Source organism: Staurois parvus, unplaced genomic scaffold (genome assembly GCF_062004578.1).
Source record: "Staurois parvus isolate SC_StPar_1 unplaced genomic scaffold, SC_StPar_1.0 ptg000306l, whole genome shotgun sequence".
Lineage (NCBI taxonomy): Eukaryota > Metazoa > Chordata > Amphibia > Anura > Ranidae > Staurois > Staurois parvus.
This window is the reverse complement of record NW_028318102.1, coordinates 7,835,510-7,858,471: the sequence shown is the minus strand read 5'-3', so window position 1 is coordinate 7,858,471 and position 22,962 is coordinate 7,835,510. Positions and strand designations below refer to the sequence as shown.

Sequence of the window (22,962 nt, the reverse complement as noted above, 5' to 3'; positions counted from 1 at the left end):
AACGATAATTTGTACTCATGGGAATGGGATTGTATCCCGCGAATATCTGGATTCGACCTGATGGCGATAGCTAGTGGTTCCAGACAAAGAATGAACAGCAAAGGAGACTTTTTTAAACGAGAACCCATAGAAATACAGAGTCCTCGAAAGACTGCCTTGTGGGCCTCCCACAGAGTTGAGGAAGAGCTTACGGAGCCAACATTGTGGGCAAAATAGGTGTCAAGTCCCTGGGACAACTCATCTCTAAGATGATCTGTGGAAAGAAAAGTCTCATTAAGGCGCCAATGACATGGTTTGAGAATGACCGGAGGAAATAAAAGGTTTAAAGTCAGAGAGGCATGGTCAGACCAAGTGATGGGATTGATTTCGGAAGAAACCAGGAGCGGAAGCAGTGGGGCAGAGATAAAAAAGTGATCTAGGCGGGAGAAACTACGGTGAGGGGTGGAGTAGAAAGTGAATTGTTTATGGAGGGGATGTTTAATCCGCCAAGCGTCAAAGAGACGATGTTCCCTTATCAATCTACGAAAAGATTTTGAAGAGGAGCATTGCCGCTTCGAGGGGGTGGACTCAAAAAGGGACTTCCTGTCTTTATGGGGGGAAAAAATCAAATTGAAATCCCCTCCAACAATCACCTGTGAAGTGGAGATGGAATCTAGGTTAGCGAGTGTTTGGGAAAGGAATTGCAATTGACCCGTATTTGAGGCGTATAAATTCAACAAAACAAGGGGAGTGTCACCAAGCATACAGTTCAAAATAATGAAGCGACCCTGGTGGTCAACCTTGGAGGAAACAACCCGAAGGGAGCAGTGTGACCCAATCAAAATTGCCACCCCGGCCTTCCCGGAGGGATCAAAGGCTGAATAAGCTTGGGAAAAAAATCTCGAGGCAAAACGAAAAGAGCCAGTTGATTTGAAATGGGTCTCTTGTACAAAAATAATGTCTGCTCCTGAGGATCGAAATTCCCTCAAAGCCATCCACCGTTTTTGAATGGAGTTAAGGCCCTTGACATTGTATGACAAAAACCTCAAAGCCATTATAAAATAACAACGATTGAAGTACTTGTAGTAGAATGAAAAATGATTGAAATACCATCGATGTAGAAGAATAAAACACAAAAATCATAAAACAATCAGATAACACAAAAAAAAGAAAAACATAATAAAAAACAGATATCCACAAGGATATAAACTTGGGAACGTCAACTAAGCCCAAGTCGTCTAGGCCAGTGGCTAGACAAAATCGGGGGCAGCACGACATCCGACTCAACAGGGGGGTCACCCAACCCGGCCAGAAGAAACAAAAGCAAAAAGAGCACCCAGCAAGGGTTTGGCCAGTCAGGAGAACAAAACCGGTATAGAACCCATGTATAGAGCAGGGGAGAGGGATCAACACCATATTCACCACAGATGATCACCCCAGAGAATCATCAGGCAGGCGGATCTCCTGGTCGAGAGGAACGTGGACGTTGCGGGGTGCGCAAGAGTCTCTTCCGATCTCTGCGGACCGGTGTCCAGATCTTGTTGGGAGTGATGGAGGGACGAGAAGGAGTAGGAGGCAATGAGGACACATCATCCGACAGAGGAGGAAGACCCAGCTGTTTCAGAAAAAAGTCCGCCTCATGAAGATCCCGGAGAACAGCTTGGGTATTATCCTTAGAGACAACCAGCTTGAAGGGAAACCCCCAACGATACAGGACTCGGTGTTGCTGGAGGTGTGTGGTGATCGGCTTAAGAGCGCGCCGTTTGGCAAGAGTAAGCGGAGAAAGGTCGCAGAAGAGCTGGAGTCTGTCACCTTTGAATTCCAAAGAAGATGTTTGTCGAGCCGCTAATAGTAAGGCTTCTTTACTTTGAAAGTAGTGTAAGCGTACTATAACGTCTCGTGGTCTGGTGCCCTCAACAGGTTTAGGGCCCAGAGAGCGATGAGCCCCATCCATTCGCCAATCTGTCTCTGGAACCTTTGGTGCAGTTGCGGTGAAGGACAGTAGGTGGCGGTGTAGTTGTGCGTCAGTGATAGATTCGGACATACCGCGAATACGGATATTTTGGCGCCGTTCCCTGTTTTCCAGGTCCTCTTGTTGGAGCTGCATCTGGGACATGGAGTGTTTCAGATATGCGTTATCTTCCTCAAGGACATGAACATATTGCACCAATTCATCAAATTTGTTTTCCAATTTATCCGTGCGGTCTCCAATTTGGGTTATTTCCCCTCAGATCTATAGCCAATTTACCAACTTCAGCGGCAATAGAGGCGGTAATGTTGCGCAAAAAGACCTGCAGCTTATCGTCCAATGCGGAGACTGTGAGTGCAGATGATGTAGCCTGCTGAGAATTTTGGCTGGGGGCTGGAAGATACCCTGGTGTAGGGTGGTCCATGTCCCCTCCTTCTGTGGCTTGTGAGTCAGAATCCTCCATATGAGGAGGAATCAGAGCAGAGGCTGTCAGTTGCTCTGATTTGGAGCAAGGTGCAGTACCTTCTGCGGCCACTGGGGGTCCGGGATCGCTCCTCGGACTCCTGTCACAACTTGAGGCCGGGGATTGCGGCCTAGAGAGAAACCGCCGAAGCGGCGAGGGCCGTGGGTCCTGTGGGCGCGGGGAGGGGGGCTTCCAGCGCCCTATTTTCCCCATGGACACCTCCCCTTAATGCCGTGCCGGGTGCTTTGACTATGTGACTCACCCGAAGCGGCGGGATCGCCGTGGAGCGGAGCGGGTGAGTCACTATTTGGCCGGGGGTGAGCGGAGCTCAGCAAGCAGCGTCCACCATCATCCCTGGTCGCGCATGCGCCCCCCTTGATTGGTTTTATTGGTCCGATCTAACGGCAATCCACCTTCATAGTGCTGGGGAGAGGGGGTAAGGGATAAAGGGGGGAAGGGGGCACATGAAAGCAGAGAAAGAAGTAAGAAATAAGTATGGGAGAAAGGCAGAAGGTCCTGTATTGGCCATCTGAGAGTTGGTCAATCTCGGTCTCTATTACCAAACCCACCCCGTATCAGTCCCAATAGGGATCAGGTATCAGGGAAAATGGAATATCGTGAGAATGGGGTTGGTCAAAAATAGTCTCCTGTTTAGGAGAAGAGCAGTGGAAGAAAGCGGGGAGTGCGGTCAGAGAGTCAATAATGGTAATCAGAGGAGTTGTTGCTCATGCTGTTGTTCTAAAAGCTAATAGAAGGTGTTGTTTTTAGTCTACAGTATCACGATAGAGCTCAGTGGATTTGAAATTAATCCAACGCATCCAGGTTTGAAGAAATTTAGATGGTGATTCTTTGGCCGTATGTATAAGTTCCTCCATTTTCTCCATCCTGTTTATTCATCTAAACCATTCTTTAAGGGATGGAGTCAGTGATGAGCCCCAATGTACTGGTATACAAGCCCTTGCTGCATTCACCAGGTGCATTGCTAGAGACTTATTGTAAGTCTGTCTAAGTGTAGGCAAATAGTGCAGTAGGTACAGGGTAGGCGAGAAATCTAGCAACTCCGAAGTAATTTGTCCTATTATAGTGTGTATATTCGACCAGAAAGATTGGATCATGGGGCATTCCCACCACACATGCAGGATAGTGCCCACCGCCTGGTGGCATCTCCAACACTTGTCTGGTAGACCCGGGTTAATCTTGTGTAGCTTGTGTGGTGTTCTGTACCATTTAGATAGCAGTTTATAGTTTCCTGTGCTGAGACATTCACCGTACCTCTGTGCCGTATGAAATATTTGGTCCAATTTTCGGGAGACAATTCCATTTGTAGTCCACCATTCACCCAAACCCTAGCTGATGGTTTAGCGTATAGGGCCATGATGAAGTTGATAAGTCGGGTTCCAAGGCCTAGCTTCTGGAGAACCAAGTGTAGATAATCCAAAGCTAGCCTGTCAAACGCTTTTTCTGCATCAAGAGAGAGAAAAAAGCCTTGTTTTTTTAGATGTGGTGAGCTAATGATGGATGTTAATTGCCTTAATTGTGTTGTCCCTAGCTTCCTTTCCCAGAAGGAAGCCTACTTGGTCTTTGGTTATGTGAGGGTGTATTACCATTAGAAGTCGATTTGGCAAAATTTTTGAATAGATTTTTAAGTCCACATTGAGTAGTGAAATGGGACGATAGTTGGTTACTGAGGTAGGGGTCTTTACCCGGCTTGGGGATTACTGTTATGTGGGCTTCCAACAGACAGGCCATGTCTACCCCCAGGTGTGCTAGAGAGTTGAAGGCTTTCAGAAAAGGCTGCACCAGGGTCTTTGAGAATTTTTTGTAGTAAAACGTTGTGTAGCCATCAGGTCCCGGACTCTTTCCCGGTTTTAATTGTTTGACTGCAGTGTTGAATTTGTTCAGTTTATGCGCCATGTTCTCGGCAATCTGGGGCCATAGTTGCTCAAGATATCTTCCAGAATATCAGCTCTGGATCCACAGAGGGCCGCAGGGCATGGGGTGGGTGGTAGGTTGTGTAGGTTTGAGTAGTATGTTTCAAATTGGTGTGTTATCTCTTTAGAGGAAGAGACCAATGTGCCTGAGGAGAGCGCATATGCCTTATTGTAAGTGTCATCTGTTTACGTTGGAGTGCCTTCACTAAGAGATTACCACTTTTATTGCCCTGCTCATAAAAGAGCTTCTGAGAGAGAACAAATGTTTGTCTGGTTTTTCGACCCGATACCTCAAGGAGTCTCAAGTGAGCGTCGAGTACTTCCGTTAGGGTCGCTGAAGCTAGCGTACATTTATGAGTTGCTTCCAGTGACCTCACCTTCTGTCCAAGACTCTCTCTTATGTGTTGCCACCATACTCCACAAGGTTCCCCGCAGTATGTATTTGTGCGCTTCCCATTGTATGAGGGGTGTGGTTTCTGGTGTGTCATTGTCAGTAAAGCAATTCGTCAAGCATTGTGAAATTTGGGATACACGCAGATAACCTATTCTAGAATGTCTTTTTTATGGAGATGAGAAAAAGGTATAGTCCTTTACATTAGGGCGTAGTGTACGGCAGGAGTTATGCAGCAAATGCTCATGTAACAGAAGTTTAATTCGTTTAAGGGCTTGGAAAGGTATGGAAGTAGAACGAGTTGAGGTATCCTCTAGGGGATTAAGTGCTAGGTTGAAGTCACCTCCCAGTATCAGCAATCCTGAACGGAAGGCAGCAAGGGCCCGGGTGATCTTTCTAAAAAATCCTATCTGGTTGTATTAGGACTATAAATATTTGCCAAGGTCAAGGGTCTTCCCCACAGGGAACTGTTGATGAAAATTTATCTACCCTCATCGTCTGCAAGAGAATCGTCAATTTGCATTGGTAGCTGTCTGGATATAAGTACGGAGTCTCCTTTCGTTTTGGCTTCAGGGTTTGTGGCATGGTAGACCGTATTTGTGGTTAGTTTAGGGATACAATCCATGTGGAAGTGTGTTTCTTGGATGAAAATCACATCTGCCTGCATGCCAGACATGAGCATTAAAAGTTTTGTTATTTTCTTTGGAAGATTTAGACCTTTAGCATTAATTGAGACAACTTTAATCATTGCCATCTTAACTGACAAGTGAGGCAGAGGATATTTCACCTAGTTGAGATGTGTTGTGACGTTCAAGCAACGTGGCAATGCAAGTAGTCTGTAGAAGTATAGGGAGAGGGACAGGGGCGGACTGACCATTTGGGCACCCGGGCACTGCCCGAGGGCCCGGGGCCAGTAGGGGGCCCCATGAGATGCCCCTGGTACCTTTCATAGACCTTTTTGGGTGTAGTTTGAGTGTGGGCAAGGACAAAGGGGCCCCATGATTTCCTATTGCCCGAGGGCTCCATGAGTTGTCAGTCCACCCCTGGAGAGGGATAAGGAATGACCAGAGAAATGCACTTACAGAATAAAATGCAAGGAGAAAAGGGAACGGGGTGAATTAAGCTGAGGAGTGAGAGAGGCCAAGAGAAAAGGGAGGAGGAGAAAGCTGTAGTAATTAAGGGTGAGAGCGGATAGGCAAGGGGGGAAAGAGAACAGAGAGAAGAGAGTAAACTATAGAATTAAGAAAAGGACAAGAGAAAAGGACAAGAGAAAAGGATAGGAGAGAGAGAAAAAAAAGGGGGAAAAAAGGGGCGGAAGGAAGTAGTAGGAAATATTAAGCCCCCCCCCCTTCCCCTAGTTCAGGCTCCCCCTCAGTCCTTATGGACAGGGGATTGGGGGCTCAGGTAGCAAGAAGATGGCAGCTGGGGGTATTTGCCAGAAGGGGGGGAGGTAGTTTCTGGTGGTTGGCAGCCCAGCTGTCCTACCCGTATGGGGGGAACCTTCCAGATAACTGACGCTCAGTTCACAAGAACTGGCTGTGTGGAGAAGTGTCAGGACGCCTTCTGGTAGTTGTACGTCTGAGGGAGGAACATAGCGTTATTAATGACAAGGGACATTACTTAAGTGATGGGGTCAACTGAATGGAAGGCCCTTACACAATTTACACATGTATTTTAGCAAATAGTCAGAGAACGAAGCAGTAAATCTGGGGGAGCATCTACGTGAAGCCAAAACTTTAGTTCAGGAGCACCATCAGGTCATACAAAGCCTGGATCATGAGTGGAGTCCTGCTAGACATGTTACTCATGTAAACCATGCAATATAGCGTAGAAACCTACTGTCCTAACGTGGAGATACATTTTTTTGTTAGTGACTGATATATCAGTACAGCTATGAATGATTGTTATTATGGTCTATCTGATATCCGTGTCCAGGGGGTTAAATTACTTGTTACTATGCAAACCACCTATCGCATTGCACTACAACCTGGATAGGCCTAATGGAGCTTGTCCACTGACATACAAAAACTGTGATAAAGTTGTGAGAGGAAAAAAAAAAAATCCCCACACCCCATAGCTTTTGTCACATAGTAACGGTGTAAAAACTTAACAGCATAACTGGCAGCAGTGCATGAATGGTAGTTTACTTCAGACTTCCACATAGAGGTAGCAGGTACCTGGTGGATTCAAAGCACTACCCCTAAGTAATGGAGTTCTGCAACTTGTGCTACAAACCTGTAGACTGTGTGGAGCAGTGCGCCAGTCCGCTGAGTGTTATGGGGTTCAGCATTGATACAAAAAGCTCCATCACACTGTCAAACGCAAGGCAACCAAAGAGATAAATATACAGTAATGCAGTAATATAAAAAGTGTAGGCAGGTACAACCTGAGAAATGTTCAAGAACCCCCAGAGAATGCATTGAATGAGTACAGTAAACATTATCTGAAATGAGAGATACACAATAGCATAGTAATGATAAGTAATATTATATGACTCAACTTTAAAGTTTCCTACAAGGAGCAATGGGCTTCTCAGGTCAAAACGGTAAGGTAGCAAGCATAATTCAGTAGAAGGAAACCAAAAAACTGATTACCAGAGAGGGTTTTTGTGCTGAGTTCTGTGCAATTGTGGTCTAGTACCGCCAGATGAGACCTGGGTGTGACTGCTAATCTTTTGACCATATACTAATGTATAAAGTCTATAAAGATGTCAAGAACGGGTAAACAGTGTGGTAACATCTGAGGCTAAGGGGTCATCTATGCATACCCCAACACACAAAAAAAAACCAAAAACACCCATCCCTCCAAAAATTGTCAGCTCGCACTCAAACCATCAAAAGTAATTGTCAGCTCCACGTCCCGTGGAGTAAGGGGTGTGGATTATTTTTTTCTTTCAATCATGTCTGGCTTTGCAGTGAGCAGGAGAGGCTGGTTGACTGCCCTCATGAGGAGAGCGTCGGTTCGCTGGGGCCGGAGAGCCCGACCTTTGTGATCTGGGGCGTCTGGCTGTTGGGGGTCTATATTGGACTTGCATCTCTATAGGTGCCTCCTCCGGTAAAGATGGTAGGCGCAGGCCGGTGTACCAGTCTGGCATTGGAACCACCGGGACATCCAAAGTATTGCAAAATATTCGCAAACCTTAAGTGAAGCTGTGCAGCCGAGGTGGGTGGCAGTAAGGCAAAATGGGAACTTCCATCAGTAGGGAATTCCTCTGGCACGAAGAAGGTTAAATAGGGGGCGTAGATATTTTCTGTGCTGCAGGGTTATATGTGAGAGGTCTTGATATAATGTTATCTCTGCTCCATGATAGGTGATGCAGCCTCTGTTCCGTGCCCTCCGCAAAATCTCCTCTTTCAGGTGAAAGCTGGTTATGTAGCCAGGGATGGACTGAAAACTCATGGGGCCCCCCGGGCAATAGGGGATTATGGGGCCCGTGTCCTTGCCCAAACTCAAAAAAGCCTATGAAAAAGGTACCAGGGGCATCTCATGGGGCCCTCTACTGACCCCGGGCCCTCGGGCAGTGCCCGAGTTTCCAAATGGTCAGACCGCCCCTGTATGTAGCATATTACATCCCTGGGAGGGTCTGTATCTCTACTTCTGTGACCTAATGCTCTGTGTAGGTGCTCCATTTCAACTGGTGTATCTGGCGACTGATCCAAGATCGTTTAGAATCACTAAAATCACATGTGGTAGCTGGGTTGGTTCTACCGTTTCCGGGACCCCTCTTATCCTCAGATTGTTGCGTCTGCCCCTATTATCTAAGTCCTCTAAATGTCTATGAAAGTAACGGATGTGAGCTGTATGAACCTCTGCAGTGCCCCTTACCTCATGTATCGCTGCTTCATGGCAGACCGCAGTCCCCTCCACTTCCTCTAGCAGCATGGCCACAGCTTGAATGTTAAGTTTAAGATCAGAGATGGCAGCCAACAAAGTCTCCTTAATGTCCGCTACCACCTCTCTCAAGTCGTCCGCTGCCACCTCTCTCAAGTCATCCACTGAGAGGGTAGTCCCTTTCTCTCTCAGTGTAGAAGACGCTCTGGGCTGGCTCTATGTCGGGCTTACGGCCTGGTCTGCACATGGAGCGGAAGCCACCGCCTCCCATGGCTGTGTCCAGAACAGCTCGGGTATGTTACGGACAAGTTGGGTGCCCACGTCCCGGGGGGAGCGGGGACGTGGAGTGGGTGAGTTGCGCTCTGATTTACCCAGGTTTGGTGTAGCAGGTGTCCCTTGCAAGTAGCAGTGCTCCCTGAGACGGAGCAAGCAGGTCAGGCAGCCATCTCGGGTGACATCCAAGCCACTCCCCCAACAAAGTCTTATGTATAGAATATAATAAGAAGGTAAGGAAAAACTAGTTATAACTATTCTATCTCAAAATGTGGATAATATTACCGCTAATAAGCAAAAAATGGATCTCATATTTTGGGGGAAGGGGGCGCCCCAAAAAAACGCAATGTTTTTAATAGGATTTGGTTAATTTTGTATACATGTTAGTTCATGATTGACATCAACAGAGCCCCATATATTTAAGGCAGTTTTAAAGGGCCTTACCACCCAAAGAGTGTTGTTTGCACTTTATGGAATTCCCCTGTGTGTCTGTACTAGGAAAGGACAGCAATTTTTTTTTATGTTAGACTGCTTATAGTTTGCAGTGCAAAGTAATTATTTTTGTTATAATTGTCAATTTTATCTTCATGCTTTTATTGCTTTATATTTTCTGCTCTTTTTCTACATTTCTACACATTTCTTTCAATGTGCCTACAGTACAGTATATTCTATGGATTTATACTTGCTCTGTCTAAATAAAAGAACTCGTAAACCCAATCTCTGCAAGTTTGGAGGCTTTGCATGTTGTCTCTGCAAGTTTGGAGGCTTTGCATGTTGTCACTGGGAGTGTTGTTTGTATATAGTGTTTAGTAATAAGTATCTTCACTCCTAAAATATACTGTATGGTGAACAAAAGGATCTGAATTCCTCAGACAGAAGTGAAATAAATATCAAACAATACAAACAGATCTTATATATAAAGACTGAGATGTTATAAATTATTCTGATCTGTGGCTTCCAGATGCAGAATAAATTAATTTTATAGGAGTGTGGGATTCACTGAGATTTCCTTACAGAGGCAAATACGTTGGTGTCAAGAAGGCAGTGGCTCTTCACGCTGTTAAACATCTTGTTGTGGATATCCGGGAACACATTTTGTTGCCGAAAAACCCTCCACAGGATCCCAGTCCAGCAACAGGAATGAAAATCCTTATGATAGTTTCAGCAGCTAGATAGATCTGCAGACATGCACTTAAAATGGAAATAACATATTTGAATAGACCTACCCTTCATACTCTTGGCCAGTAAAACCTTATCCATTATGTGTCTAAGCTAAACAATGCATATCTAGATTCAGTATTGATTGCCAACATTAAAATTACTTAGCAATAAACTATTTTCTCATGTGCTTTACCAATCGGTTATTGAAATTTAATGTTTCGCCTATTGAATTTTTGGCTACTTAAAATGCCAAGAGGCAGGCTGTATGTGTTTGGTGCACTGCTGAGACTTGTACTTATCCATAGTGGTTTATTCTAATAGCTGCAATTAACCCAAATTAAAAATAAATCCCACATAATTCCATTAAAACGAAGATGTCATTGCCCCGCTATAAATTATGTATAGTCTTCCTAATACATTTGAATAACATTAAACCCCAAAGCGAATCAGTGTTTATTTTTATTATTTGAGTGTTAAAGGGTTTACATTTTTTTAAAGTTTTTATTGTAGTCATTGTTCTTGTTTTAACGTTACTTCCTATTTTTTGAGTGTTAAGAAGGGAGAGGAAATTTCACCAAGAGAGGTACAGACCGCTTGAAAAAAAATGTGTCCATTGGGGCAGAATTAGAACATAGGTCTGATTTTTATTGATTGTTGTGCTAATCAATATGACTGCAGATATGTAAATAGTTATACATATCCCACCAACAGAATATGTTGAAAAATTGCAAACACACATAATTATCCTTTTTTTTGTTCTTTTGATGTTATAATAACACAGTAATACTTCACAAATTCTAGAATAGCGATGGGCTGAACACCCCCCTATTTGACGTTCCCTGTCACACTTTCATGAGTGTTCGACCGTGAACCGAACAGAGGGGACAATTTACTAAGCGGTATCTTACCACATCTGAGAATGTGGTAAGAGACCGCACAGCTACTAAAATACAGCACAAGTTATATTAATAAGTCATGTGGTATTTTAGTAGCGAAAACATTCTTTCATGTTTCAGCTGTCACCGGGGTTTCCCGTTATCAATTGAATGTAAAATGAACTGCCAGCATTGCCTGGTAATTTAAAAACTAAAATCAAAAACGTGTGTGGTTTCCCCCCCAATCCATACCAAGCCCTTTGAGTCTGGTATGGATTTTGAGAGGAACCCCAATTCCAAAATTAAAAATATAAATGGCGTGGGGTTTTCCCCTCCAAATTCCACAGCAGACCCTTATCTGAACATGCAGCCCAATTGGTCAGGAAAGTGAGGGGGATGAGTGAGTGCCCCTCCCCGAACCATTCCAGGCCACATGTTCTCAACATGGGGGAGTGCTTTGTGGCAGGGGTCCGGTGGTTGTGAGGGTCTACGGGCTGGGGGATTATCTGAATCTAGAAGCCCCCTAAATCCTGGCTTCTCCCCCAGGTTAGTGAGTATGGGGTACATGTTACTGCTACTCATTAAAAAAAAAAGTGTAGTGTAAAAAATGACAATCTTTGACAAATCCTTTATTAAAATTTAAATGACAAAAAAATGTCCCCCCAAAGTAGATCCTACGTCATTTACTATGCCAGCTCTGACCCGAAAAAAGAAAAAAAGCTGTCTGACAGTTGCACCAAGATAACAGTTCTTAAATACTGTAATGATGTCACAAGGGGTGGGATCACCCCTGCCCCTTGTGACATTATCATGCACTGTGATTGGCCAAAGCATTGCACCTGCAGTGCATTGTGGGGCGCAATGGGCAAATGCCCCGGCGAACGCCCTTACCATTTGTGTGTTTGCCAAACACACAAATGGCTGATGTTCGACTTGAACATCATGCCCAACACTAATCTCAAATAGGTAACAAAAGGAGACATATCATGGGAGATTTGTACAGCTACAGAATATTCTGAGTGTGCAATTTATGTTCTTTTAAGTTAACGCCTTCCCATTTCTAATCTGTATATTAACGTTTTCCAGTACGATGTGTTGAAGATGGCAAGATTCATCTGCAGGCTGAAGTCCTATTTTTTCAAAGAAGCCTCAAGAAGTAGCCTCAAGCATGCATGCTATCGCATGTTGAACTGGATGGATTTGTGTCTTTCTACAACCTTACCAACTACAGTATGTAACTACACAGTTACTATCAAAAAAAATGGTGGCCGTCTGCACACAGACACCAACTACCTGTTCCATGTGAATGAAATAAGTAAAAGATGACTTTTTAGCCCAGAGAAGGGCAAAATGTGTCAGAGGACTTATCTACAAGTGAAGAACAGGAGCAGAAACCATCTTTTACTCATTTCATTCACATTTATGCAACAGGGAGTTGAGGCTTGAGGTTTCTTTGAGAAACTAGGCCTCCAGCTTGTAGATGAACCTTGCCATCTTCAGGTTGTAGGGGGATCTACAGAGCAATCTACTTATTAGTGTACGTGTCTGTGAAAATTACTTAATACTAAATAAAATGTTTTTGTACATTTTTGCTGATTTTTCAGCATGTAGAAGAAACAGAGCCGTGTTTCTTAAAACTGTGTGAAAAATAAATGTCCTTTAAAAAAATATGTAAATTATTTGGGTCTACACATTAGTCATTGAGTGATTGTTACGCTAACTAACATACGTTGATGTTGCTTAATTTGGCCTGGGCATTTAAGTGTCAATGGTCACAAAAGGGTTAAAGTACTGTTGTCATTGTACAAACTTCAACAAACCATAATTCTTTTAACTTATTTTCTAAAACGTTACAGGTTTGCAAGATAATCCTTGGTTGTGCGACTGCAGTCTTTATGAAATGGTTCATTTCCTCAACTTCCCATCCCCAGCTGTGGCATTTATAGAACCACGCCTGAAGTGTTCTTCACCTCGCAGCCTTGCAGGCGTGCAATTTAGTCAAGTGGAACTGCGCAAGTGTCAAAGTCCCGTAATTCACACTTCTGTGGCCAAACTCAAGACAGTCATTGGAAGTACTGTTCTCCTACGGTGTGGTACAATGGGAATCCCAATACCTGAACTGAGTTGGAGAAGAGCTGATGGGAATCAAATTAATGGATCAGGTAGGATTTGTTTGTACAGTTGAATACATTTAGCGTCCCTTAACATTCAGGGTAAAGCTCAAGCCTGTTTTTTCTTTTTTTAATAAAAAAAAAATGTCCATGTACAGAAAAAAGGCATCTGAGGCTGCAATACACACCTTCAATCCAGAGTTATTACCTCGAGTTCTTCTTTTCCACCACCGAGGACCTGCTATGAGTGCAAGGCATCATCATGGGCCTCACAATGTAATAATATAGAGAGCGGCTACATCATTATAGTGTAATGACCCCTCAGAGAGTGGGCTTAGGATGCCCTGGACTCACAGAAAGCAGTTGTCTGTATTATCACGGACTACCAGCCATTTTGTAAAAAAAAAAAAAAATTATATATACATACATGCTGCTTGTAAGTCTGCAGTTGGGTTTTCAATTGTTATATTTTTTTTGTTTCTAAGGCCTTTTTTAGGACCGTATTGTTTTTTTTTTGTGGAAAGTAGAGTACCTGCATGCAGCTGAGGAATGTCTGGCATTAGATTTTTTTTTCTGCTGCTGAAGCAGAAATGGAATAGAGATTAAATTTACATGAAGTTAGAGCAGCGGTGGAACTGCTGCCCTAGCGGCCCACATGGCTGCTATGGAGCTTGGCCCCGGGTGGGCCTTGGGCAGGAGTCCATGGATCAGGAGCTGTGGGTTTAAATCTTCATCCAGACCTCAGTCATTATGGACCTGCAGAAGCAGTGACAGCTCAGCTGACATCTGCTGTCACTTGTAAGCAAGAGCTAGACGAAGAATGCTTTCACAACTCGCTTCTTCTATATTAGCCAAAGTCACCAGTGAGAGCCTGACAGACAAAGTGAGGTTGGAAGCCTTCATCTTTACCGTTTGTTTACAAGTGACAGCAGTGATCAGCTAATCTGGGAAGCTGCACTTTACATACAGCCAGCTATGGAACTCTGTCACTGTCCCCTGCACTCTGTTCTGGGTTTTTAATTGCTCACTCCTGATCCTTTCACTCTGTGACCTGGGTTGTACTGTACATATTCTTGGCCATAGCACATTACAGTAATAAGGATGTACTGACTGTAGGCAATCATATAATGTGAACGATAATCTAGCCACCTCATGTCCTTTGTCACCTGTCACAGTAATTTTGGTTTTATACAAATGTGTTTTTTTTTTTTTTTTCTGTTGAGGGCTCATTACAATTTTTGCTATAGGGTATTGTGATTTCTAGTTGGCTCGTTTTAAGCTAAATATGACTATCATACATTTGAAATATAGGTCAGTATGTACAGGTGCATTTCAATAAATTAGATTATCAAAAAGTTTAATTATTTCAGTATTTCAATTAAAAAAGTTAAGCTCTTCTATTATATAGAGTCATTACACACAGAGTGATACATTTCAAGCATTTCTTTCTTTTAATCTTGATTATGGGGGGCCCATGCGCTGCTTCCCAGAGTACAGCCGCATGTTGTAGGAGCTCCGCTTCCACCTCTGCTATTGCCTGCTTTCCAGGGTTGGTCTACCACCCGATTCTCATACCAGCAAGCCTAACACCCTCACCTGGTGTATGCTGTCCACTAAGAAAAAAGGTAAGGGGATAGCTCAAAAGTCCCTTACTATCTACTGAGGATTCAGGAGCCGTGCAGCATGTCCCAAGATGGTGCCAGCAGTGCATCCCTTCCACATTTCTCACAGGACACAGCAGCCTTGCCTTCTGCACAGGACCATGAGTACTCTCAGCAGCTTACAAAAGGGGACTTTGAAACTTAGCGGCTAATTTAGTGTACATAGCTTTCTATCAGAGCTTCATAAGAGCACTAATGTCCTTTTCCAGGAGGTAGCTGCACTTGGGGTCAGATCAGATCGCTTAAAAACTAAACATGATGAACTCAGTTTGGCCCATGGTGAACTTTTCAGAGATCACAAACTTTTGCATTCTGCCTTTAGTCAATTACAGGCAAGTGGAGGATTTGAACCGTAATTGCAGGAATAATCTTCACGTCAGTGGGGTTCCTGATCTTTCCCAGGCCATGCTTAAGTTGTTCAAATGCCTTCTCTCAGATCAGGACTCTAAAGCTTTTGCTTGTGATCGGATACATAGAGCATTACGTCCCAAACCTACTGCAGACGTACCCCCTTGTGACGTAGTCCTGTGCATGAAAGATTTCCTGGTTAAGGAGGACATTCTTAGGGCTGCTCGTAACACCCCGGCGATATCCCTGGAGGGTTCACCTCTCTAAATGTTCCCAGATGTCTCCCAAGCCACTTTGGAGAAGCGACGTAAGATGGGAGATCACTGAGGCCCTCTCTTTGGCTCGTATTTGCTATAAATGGGGTTTTCCCTTTAAGTTGATCATCCCCCACAATGGAAGCTTGTACTTGGCCACTAATCTTTTGGAAGGTCAGGAAATATTGGTGAAGCTGGGCCCACCCTCAACCCCTTGGATATCTCCTATTTGGAACACTCCATCCCCATGTTGTGACAGGAGGAGGGTTCGACATGAGGCGGGCTGACAGTGAACTTATCTACCTGCTCTTCCGGCTCGCATCTGATTATTATGTGGGACAGGTCCTTGGTATTTTATTTCTGGTGGAGTCTGTCATGTTTGGGCTGACTCCTTCTATCCCTTGAAGTCCAGAATTTGACCTTTATTAGTCGAATGTCTTTAATTTTTTGCTTGCAGGCTGGATCCATGGAGGCTGGTGCCATGCTACCCCATCTTGTTGCCACGCAGGGTCAGCAGAGATATTGTCGTTTTGTGGAGTTGTTACTCTGATCTCCATGTTTGTTGGCTGTCGGGTTTGGGTCATTTGGAGGATATGGTTTTCTGTCTTTTCAGGTGGGGCGAATTGTCTACCTGATCCATGGTTTGTTTCTATTACTGTAGTTATAGGGGCTTCTTTGGCCTCGCTTCTCTATTTCTTTTTCTTTTTTGGTACACGACTATTGTAATACATGGTGTAATTGGTCTCCTTACTATGACTGTGTGATTTGTGTATTGCAAAATAACGTGAAGGTTAGATTTAACTTCTTTGGGTACAGGGCTAGGTTTTCTACTACCCCCCAGGTTGACTTATCCCTTCTTAATGATTCCTGGTATAATAATGTTATCATGGGATTTTTTATATTTTTTCAAGAATGGTGATCCATTGCCTCTCCCATAATGTCCAGGGTTTTCATTCACCACATAAACGCAGGACAGCATTCCTTCAGTACAAATGGCTAGGGGCGAAAAATCTTTTCTTACAGGAGACTCATTTTGCAGTAGATAAACGCCCTAACATTCTTTCATACTGTAAATCATATAAACAGGCATATTATACACATTGCACTCCTCTAAACGAAAGGGGGTGGTAATCTTCCTCCACAATTCTTTTCCTTTAGAAGTTCAGCAGGTTTCCCAAGATCTGGAGAGTAGGTTCATTATTATCAAGGGCACCCTCTTGGGTAGTAAACTTATGATAGTTAACGTTTATGCCCCGAATTCGGCTCAGGCAACCTTTTTTCAAACTTTTTCAACATTCTTGACAAGTATCTGCCCTTCCATTTGTTGGTGGGCGTCGACTTTAATCTGGTAGCCAATCTGTTGATAGATGAGTACCTCTTCATCCTCTCCCCAGCTTTCCCGAAATCCCTTACCAAATGCCTAGATTTGTTCCAATTGATGCATTCTTGGAGGATGCATAATGTTGGGGCTAAGGACTATACTTTTTATTCCCACCCTCACGATTCCTATATTAGATTTGATTATATTTTTTGCTCTCTGATTATCCTGGCCAACTCCACGAATGCTGGTATTCATCTGTGTTCTTGGTCTGATCATAATGTATCATTGTCCATCAGTTTTATAGGCCTAACGGATACCCCTTACTTCTGGCATCTGAGTGATTCTATGCACACAGACCCCGACTCTCGTCAGGAAGTAGCTATGTCGATTCAGGAGTATTGTCAGCTAAATAACGCTTCTGACACTTCTTCGGCTATGCTGTGGGTGGCGCACAAGGTGCTTCTTCTCAGCCGCCCTATTTCTAAGGTGGCTACTAGAAATAGAGCACATTGGTGGCAGATTCAGACGCTTACTAGTGAGCTGGAAATTCATAATAGAACTCATATCGGTAACCCGTCCTGTGTTGGTCTAAGGCGTCCTTTTAAGTACATAGTAATTCGGCCTCTACTATGTTTGCATGCAAACATGATCAATCAATTCATCCCCTTCATGTATACAAGTTATGTAATTAAAAAGGTACTATCTCCTCATTGCCCCATGAGGTTTTGGATATTTTTAAAGATTTCTATTCGTCTCTGTTAGTTCCCCCCATACGGTCACTCCTCCTGCGGCTGAATCATTATTTGATTCTATACCTCTCCCCTTTCTCACTCCTTCTTAGGCCTCAGCTCTTAATGCCCCATGAACGCTTGAGGAAGTCCTTAGGGTAATTTAATACATTGAAATGGTCCAGGGCCCAAGGTCCAGATGGGTTCTCAGCCAGCTGCTATAAACACTTTGCCCCTCTTCTTGTCCTGTATTTGGTTGCGATGTTTAATGAGGTTTTACAGGGGGATAGGTTCCCTAATGAGATGCTCTTGGCTAACATGTCTTTGTTGTCCAAGCCCTTAAAAGATCACCTTTTACCGCAAAATTATAGACCCGTCTCTGTTATAAATAATGATTTTAAGATTTTTAGTTGTATTTTGGCAGATAGACTGGCCCTATAATCTCTTCCTTAGTTTTGCCTGACCAATTGGGGTTGATTCCAAATAGGCTCATTACGGATAATATACGACTTACTCTAACTGTCATAAAAGATGCTAATTTGCATTCCAAAGGAGTCTTATTACTAAGTCTAGACATTAATAAGGCCTTTGACAGTGTCCTTTGGCCTTTTCTGTTTTTGCTTTTACAGCTTATTGGATTTCATAATGAATTTATCTCAGGTGTACAAGCATTTTTATATCTCCCTTCAAACAAGGATTAGACTGCCTGGCTGTAATTCTAATTAGTTCATTATGGATAGGGGCAACCGCCAGGGTTGCCCACTTTCACCCCTACTGTTTGTATTAATTCTAGAGCCCCTGGACATTGCCATAAGGTCACATCCTAATATTTTGGGATACCCACTTTTGGTTTCTCAGTTCAAATTATGCATGTATGCTGACGATGATATGCTCTTTCTTCCTAACCCATTAGTATTGTTGCCTAATTTATGTTCCTTGTTGAATGATTTAGCATCCATATCAGGTTTTACTGTTAACTTTTCCAAATCAGTAGCTATGCCCATAAATATTGCTCAGCCCTTAGGTGAGTTCCTCTGTGGTTCTTTTCCATTTTGTTGGGCCACGGACCGGATTCCATATTTAGGTGTTTATCTTGCACCCAGGGACTCTGCTCTGTTTGCGGCCAATTACCCACCATGTGTGGCTGGTCTTCATACCGTGCTCAAAATGTGGCATAAGTACCCCATTTCATTTTTGGGCAGAGTCACGGCGGTGAAAAATAACATTTTGCCTTAACTCCTCTATTTATTTAGAGCGCTTCCAATATCATTTTATATATCGTTTCTTGATCACTTCCAATGAGTGGTTAATAAATTTGTTTGGCAAAATCGATGTCCTCGCTTTACCTCTCTAGTCTTGCACAATTTGCAATGGGCTGGGGGGCCTAGGCCTCCCTAATTTTTTGCTCTATTATTTATCCGCTCGCTTTTCCCAAGTTGCGCAATGGGCCATTATTAAATCCCCAATCCCTTGAGTTAGATTTGAATCTCAATCGATAATCCCATTTTATCTTCCGGATTTGTTATGGACTAATATTCTGCCACGCTGCTTGTCAGGTTATAACTCTATAGTGTTTCAAACATTGACACTTTGGTGCCGATATAAATCTAAATTGAGCCTTGTCTCCCCTGCCCCTCCGGGGTTGTCTTTTTTTGGGAATCTGAATCTTGCCATGGCTTTCTCATGTCCACTTGCATATCGTTGGTGGTATGACCGAGCCCTTATTAGACTAACGGACTTTCAAAGAGGGGGGTTGTTTCTCTCTTTTGACCTGTTGCGCACCCTCTTTAATGTCCCGCTTTGCAAACATTATCATTACCTACAAATAAGTCACTTTTTTAGTTCCCATTTTGGTCTGGCACTGTCTTTACCAATTCTCTATTTTGAATGTATCTCCTAGAAGTAGGAGCTTTATTTCAGATCTATATCTTATTTTCCTGGATGCTTATTATATCTCTCCCTGTCTTTATAGATTGAAATGGGAGTTTGACTGTAATGTCTCACATTCTCGGATGATGAGTGGGACTCCATGTTGGATAACATACGCTGGGGTTCTAAATCCCTTTCGGTTCAAGAGAAGGCCCTTAAGGTTCTTACCTATTGGTAATATACCCCTTCCAGACTACATGTTATGTTCCTGGGAGCCTGGCACCTCGGATTTAGAGGTTGCAGCCTTGCTGGAACTCTCATGCACGTGTTGGGCCTGTCCTGGTCTTTCCCTGATATGGCATAGGATATCGGAGGTCGTCTCTGCTTTGGCGGGTTCTTCTGTTGTTGTGTCTCTACAGATTTGTTTATTGGGTTCGCCCATTCCAGGGGTTCCTTCCAGTTTGATGAGGTTGGTTCATACCATCTGCGTTTCCACCCTATTGTGTCAAGCCCTGCATTGGAAATCACCCATAGTCCCATTAGCTTCTGTTCTATGGAGAATTGATATGGTCATGCTCATGGAACGTATCCATTACATTCATTTATTCAACAATAAATGGGATGGTTGGAGGATACATAAACATCTGCTGTTAGATTGAATGCCTATCCCAACCAGATCTGTCCTCGTTTTTTGTGAGTTGTGTTGTTGATATGCCAACATTGTTCTATGCTTCTTTCATGTACTTGATTGTTACTTTGTGATTGTCTTTCTGCAAATGAAAATTACCTGTTTGCTTCTTTCTTACTGTTCATTGTGCTACATTTTATAATGCACAGTCTTTGTATTTTGCCTAATAAAAAAGTTTATAAACAAAATTTTGATGATTAAGGCTTACAGCTAGTGAGAACCCCAAATTCAGTATCTCTGAAATGTAGAATATTGTGAAAAGGTTCAATATTTTTGACTCACGGTGAAACACTCTAATCAGCTAATTATTATTATACAGGATTTATATAGCCTCAAACGTTGCAGTCGCGCGCTGGAGAGACTATGGCGCATAACCAGGTCCCCTCGTGCATTCTCCCTTTACAAATCTGCCTTCCTCACCTACACCTCCTCCCTCCACGCCTCCAAGCAGGCCTTCTTCGTAAACTTGATCAACACCCTCTCCACCTGCCCTCGCCGATTCTTTACCTTCAACTCCCTACTCTCCCCCCCCCTCCTCCACTCAGTACCTCGCTTACCACCCACGAGATTGCTACTCATTTCCACAACAAGATTGACGCAATCCGTAAGGACATAGTCAACTCGCAATCTGCCTCCCCCCCCCCATCTCCCCCTCATCTCTTCCCTCCTCTGACCTCGCAACCGCACTGCCCCCCACCACACCCAAGGCTCCGCTTACCGTAACCCCCCAGCACTGCACTCCTTCAGCCCTGCTACCACTGAGGAAGTCACCAGGGTATTCTCAGAAGCCCGGCTCACTACCTGCCCCCTGGACCCTATCCCCTCTCAATTCCTCCGGTCACCCCCCTCTTCCCTCATCCGCTCCCTCAACCACATCTTCAATCTCTCCCTCTCTACCGGCGTATTCCCCTCCCCCCTAAAGCATGCGCACATCACCCCCATACTCAAAAAGCCCTCCCTGGACCCCAATGACCCAAACAACCTCAGACCCATCTCCCTGCTGCCACTCACTTCCAAGCTCCTTGAGCGCTTAGTCTACGACCGCCTAAGCGCCCACCTAACTGACAACAATCTCCTTGATCCACTACAGTCCGGCTTCCGTCCCCTACACTCCACTGAAACCGCCCTCCTCAAAATCACCAACGACCCATTTACCGCCAAAGCCAAAGGTGACTACTCTGTCCTCCTTCTCCTGGACCTCTCGGCGGCCTTCGACACAGTTGACCACCCCCTCCTCCTTAATAAACTACTCTCCCTTGGCATCAGAGACACCGCTCTCTCCTGGTTCTCCTCTTACCTATCCCGACGCTCCTTCAGTATTTCCTACAACGGTGCCACCTCCCCTTCCCTCCCCCTCTCTGTTGGGGTCCCCCAGGGCTCTGTCCTTGGACCCCTTCTCTTCTCCATCTACACCTCCTCCCTTGGCAAACTCATACACTCCCACGGCTTCAACTACCACCTCTACGCTGATGACACTCAAATTTACCTCTCCACCCCTCACCTCACTCCCACATTCTCCGCCCGCATCACTCACCTCCTAAACGACATCTCAGCCTGGATGTCGCTCCATTTCCTCAAGCTTAACCTCTCTAAAACCGAGCTTCTCGTCTTTCCCCCTGCCCGTGCCCCCCCCCCCCCCATCCTATCCATCACTACCAACAACACCACCATCAATCCCGCCCTTCAAGCCAAAGTCCTTGGCGTCATTCTGGACTCAAACCTTTCCTTCCAACCTCATGTCAAATCACTTACAAACACATGCAGGCTCCACCTCCGCAACATCGCCAAGATACGCTCCTTCCTTACCCCAGACACCACTAAACTACTCGTACACTCCCTGATTATCTCACGTCTTGACTACTGCAACTCCTTCCTCACCGGCCTACCCCAGTGCAGGCTCTCCCCGCTTCAGACCATCCTGAACTCAGCGGCTAGACTCATCCACCTCACCAACCACCCCCCACTGCCCCTAACTACCTCACCAACCTGATTCCAAGGTACCACCCTACCCGTACCCTTCGCTCTTCACAGGACCTCCTTCTATCTTGCTCCCTGGTCTCCTCCTCCCACGCACCACTCCAAGACTTCTCCAGGTCCTCCCCCATCCTCTGGAACTCACTACCCCAATCCATCAGACTGTCACCTTCCCTCCTCACCTTCAGGCACTCCCTGAAAACCCACCTCTTCAGGGAAGCCTACCCCACCCTCACCTAACAGTCGTTCTCCTTCATCCCTCCTACCACTCCATCCCCCACAGCCATTTCCTCCTGTACCACTACCCCCTCCCTTCTAGATTGTAAGCTCAAAAGAGTAGGGCCCTCTAACCCCTCGTGTGCTGTTTGTAGTTGCTGTACTGTTTCATGTATTGTCCCCCCCTCTATTGTACAGCGCTGAGCAAACCCTTTGGCGCTATATAAACTCGATGTAATAATAATAATAATATAGCGCCAACAGTTTGCTCAGCACTTTAAAATATAACGGGAGACAGTATAGCAACAATACAGTTCAATACAAGAGGGATAGGAGGGCCTTGCTCCTTGGAGGGCCTTCCTGAGCATTTAAATGGTGTCTCAGTCTTGTTTGGTAGGTTACACGATCATGGAGAAGACAGCTAACTTGACAGTTGTCCAGAATACAGTCATCAACACCCTCCACAAAGTGCGCAAGTCGCAAATTTTCATAGCTAAAAAAATCTGGTTGTTTAGAGTGCTGTATCCAAGCTTAATAATGGACAGTTGAGCAGAAGGAAAAAGCATGGTAGTAAAAGGTGTACAAGCAACCGCAGCCTTGAGACGATTGAGAATCAAAAGTCCATTCTTGAATTTTGGCGAGATTCACAAGGAGTGAACTACGGCCGGTGTTAATGCTTCAAGAGCCACCACACACAGACTTTTCCAGAACATGGGCTATGACTGTTGCATTCGTTGTGTCAAGCCACTCCTGAACCAGAGATGAGTTATCATAAATGTTGTAGCTGGGCTACGAACAAAAAGGACCGGACTGTTGTTAATTGGTCCAAAGTCCTCTTTTTGAATGAAATTAAATTTAGCATTTCATTTGGAAATCAAGGTCCCAGAGTCTGGAGAAATAATGGAGAGGCACAGAATCC

At 44.5% G+C, this 22,962-nt stretch overlaps 1 protein-coding gene across 1 annotated transcript in view; it reads left to right on the top strand.

Moving 5' to 3' along the window:
* The window catches only part of LRIT1 (leucine rich repeat, Ig-like and transmembrane domains 1), an 87,139-nt gene that overhangs the window by 51,776 nt on the left and 12,401 nt on the right, over positions 1-22,962 (top strand). The window contains exon 3 of the mRNA XM_089683350.1: positions 12,730-13,035. Within this exon, the coding sequence (XP_089539476.1) occupies positions 12,730-13,035 (306 nt within the window). The remainder of the gene's footprint in view (positions 1-12,729; positions 13,036-22,962) is intronic.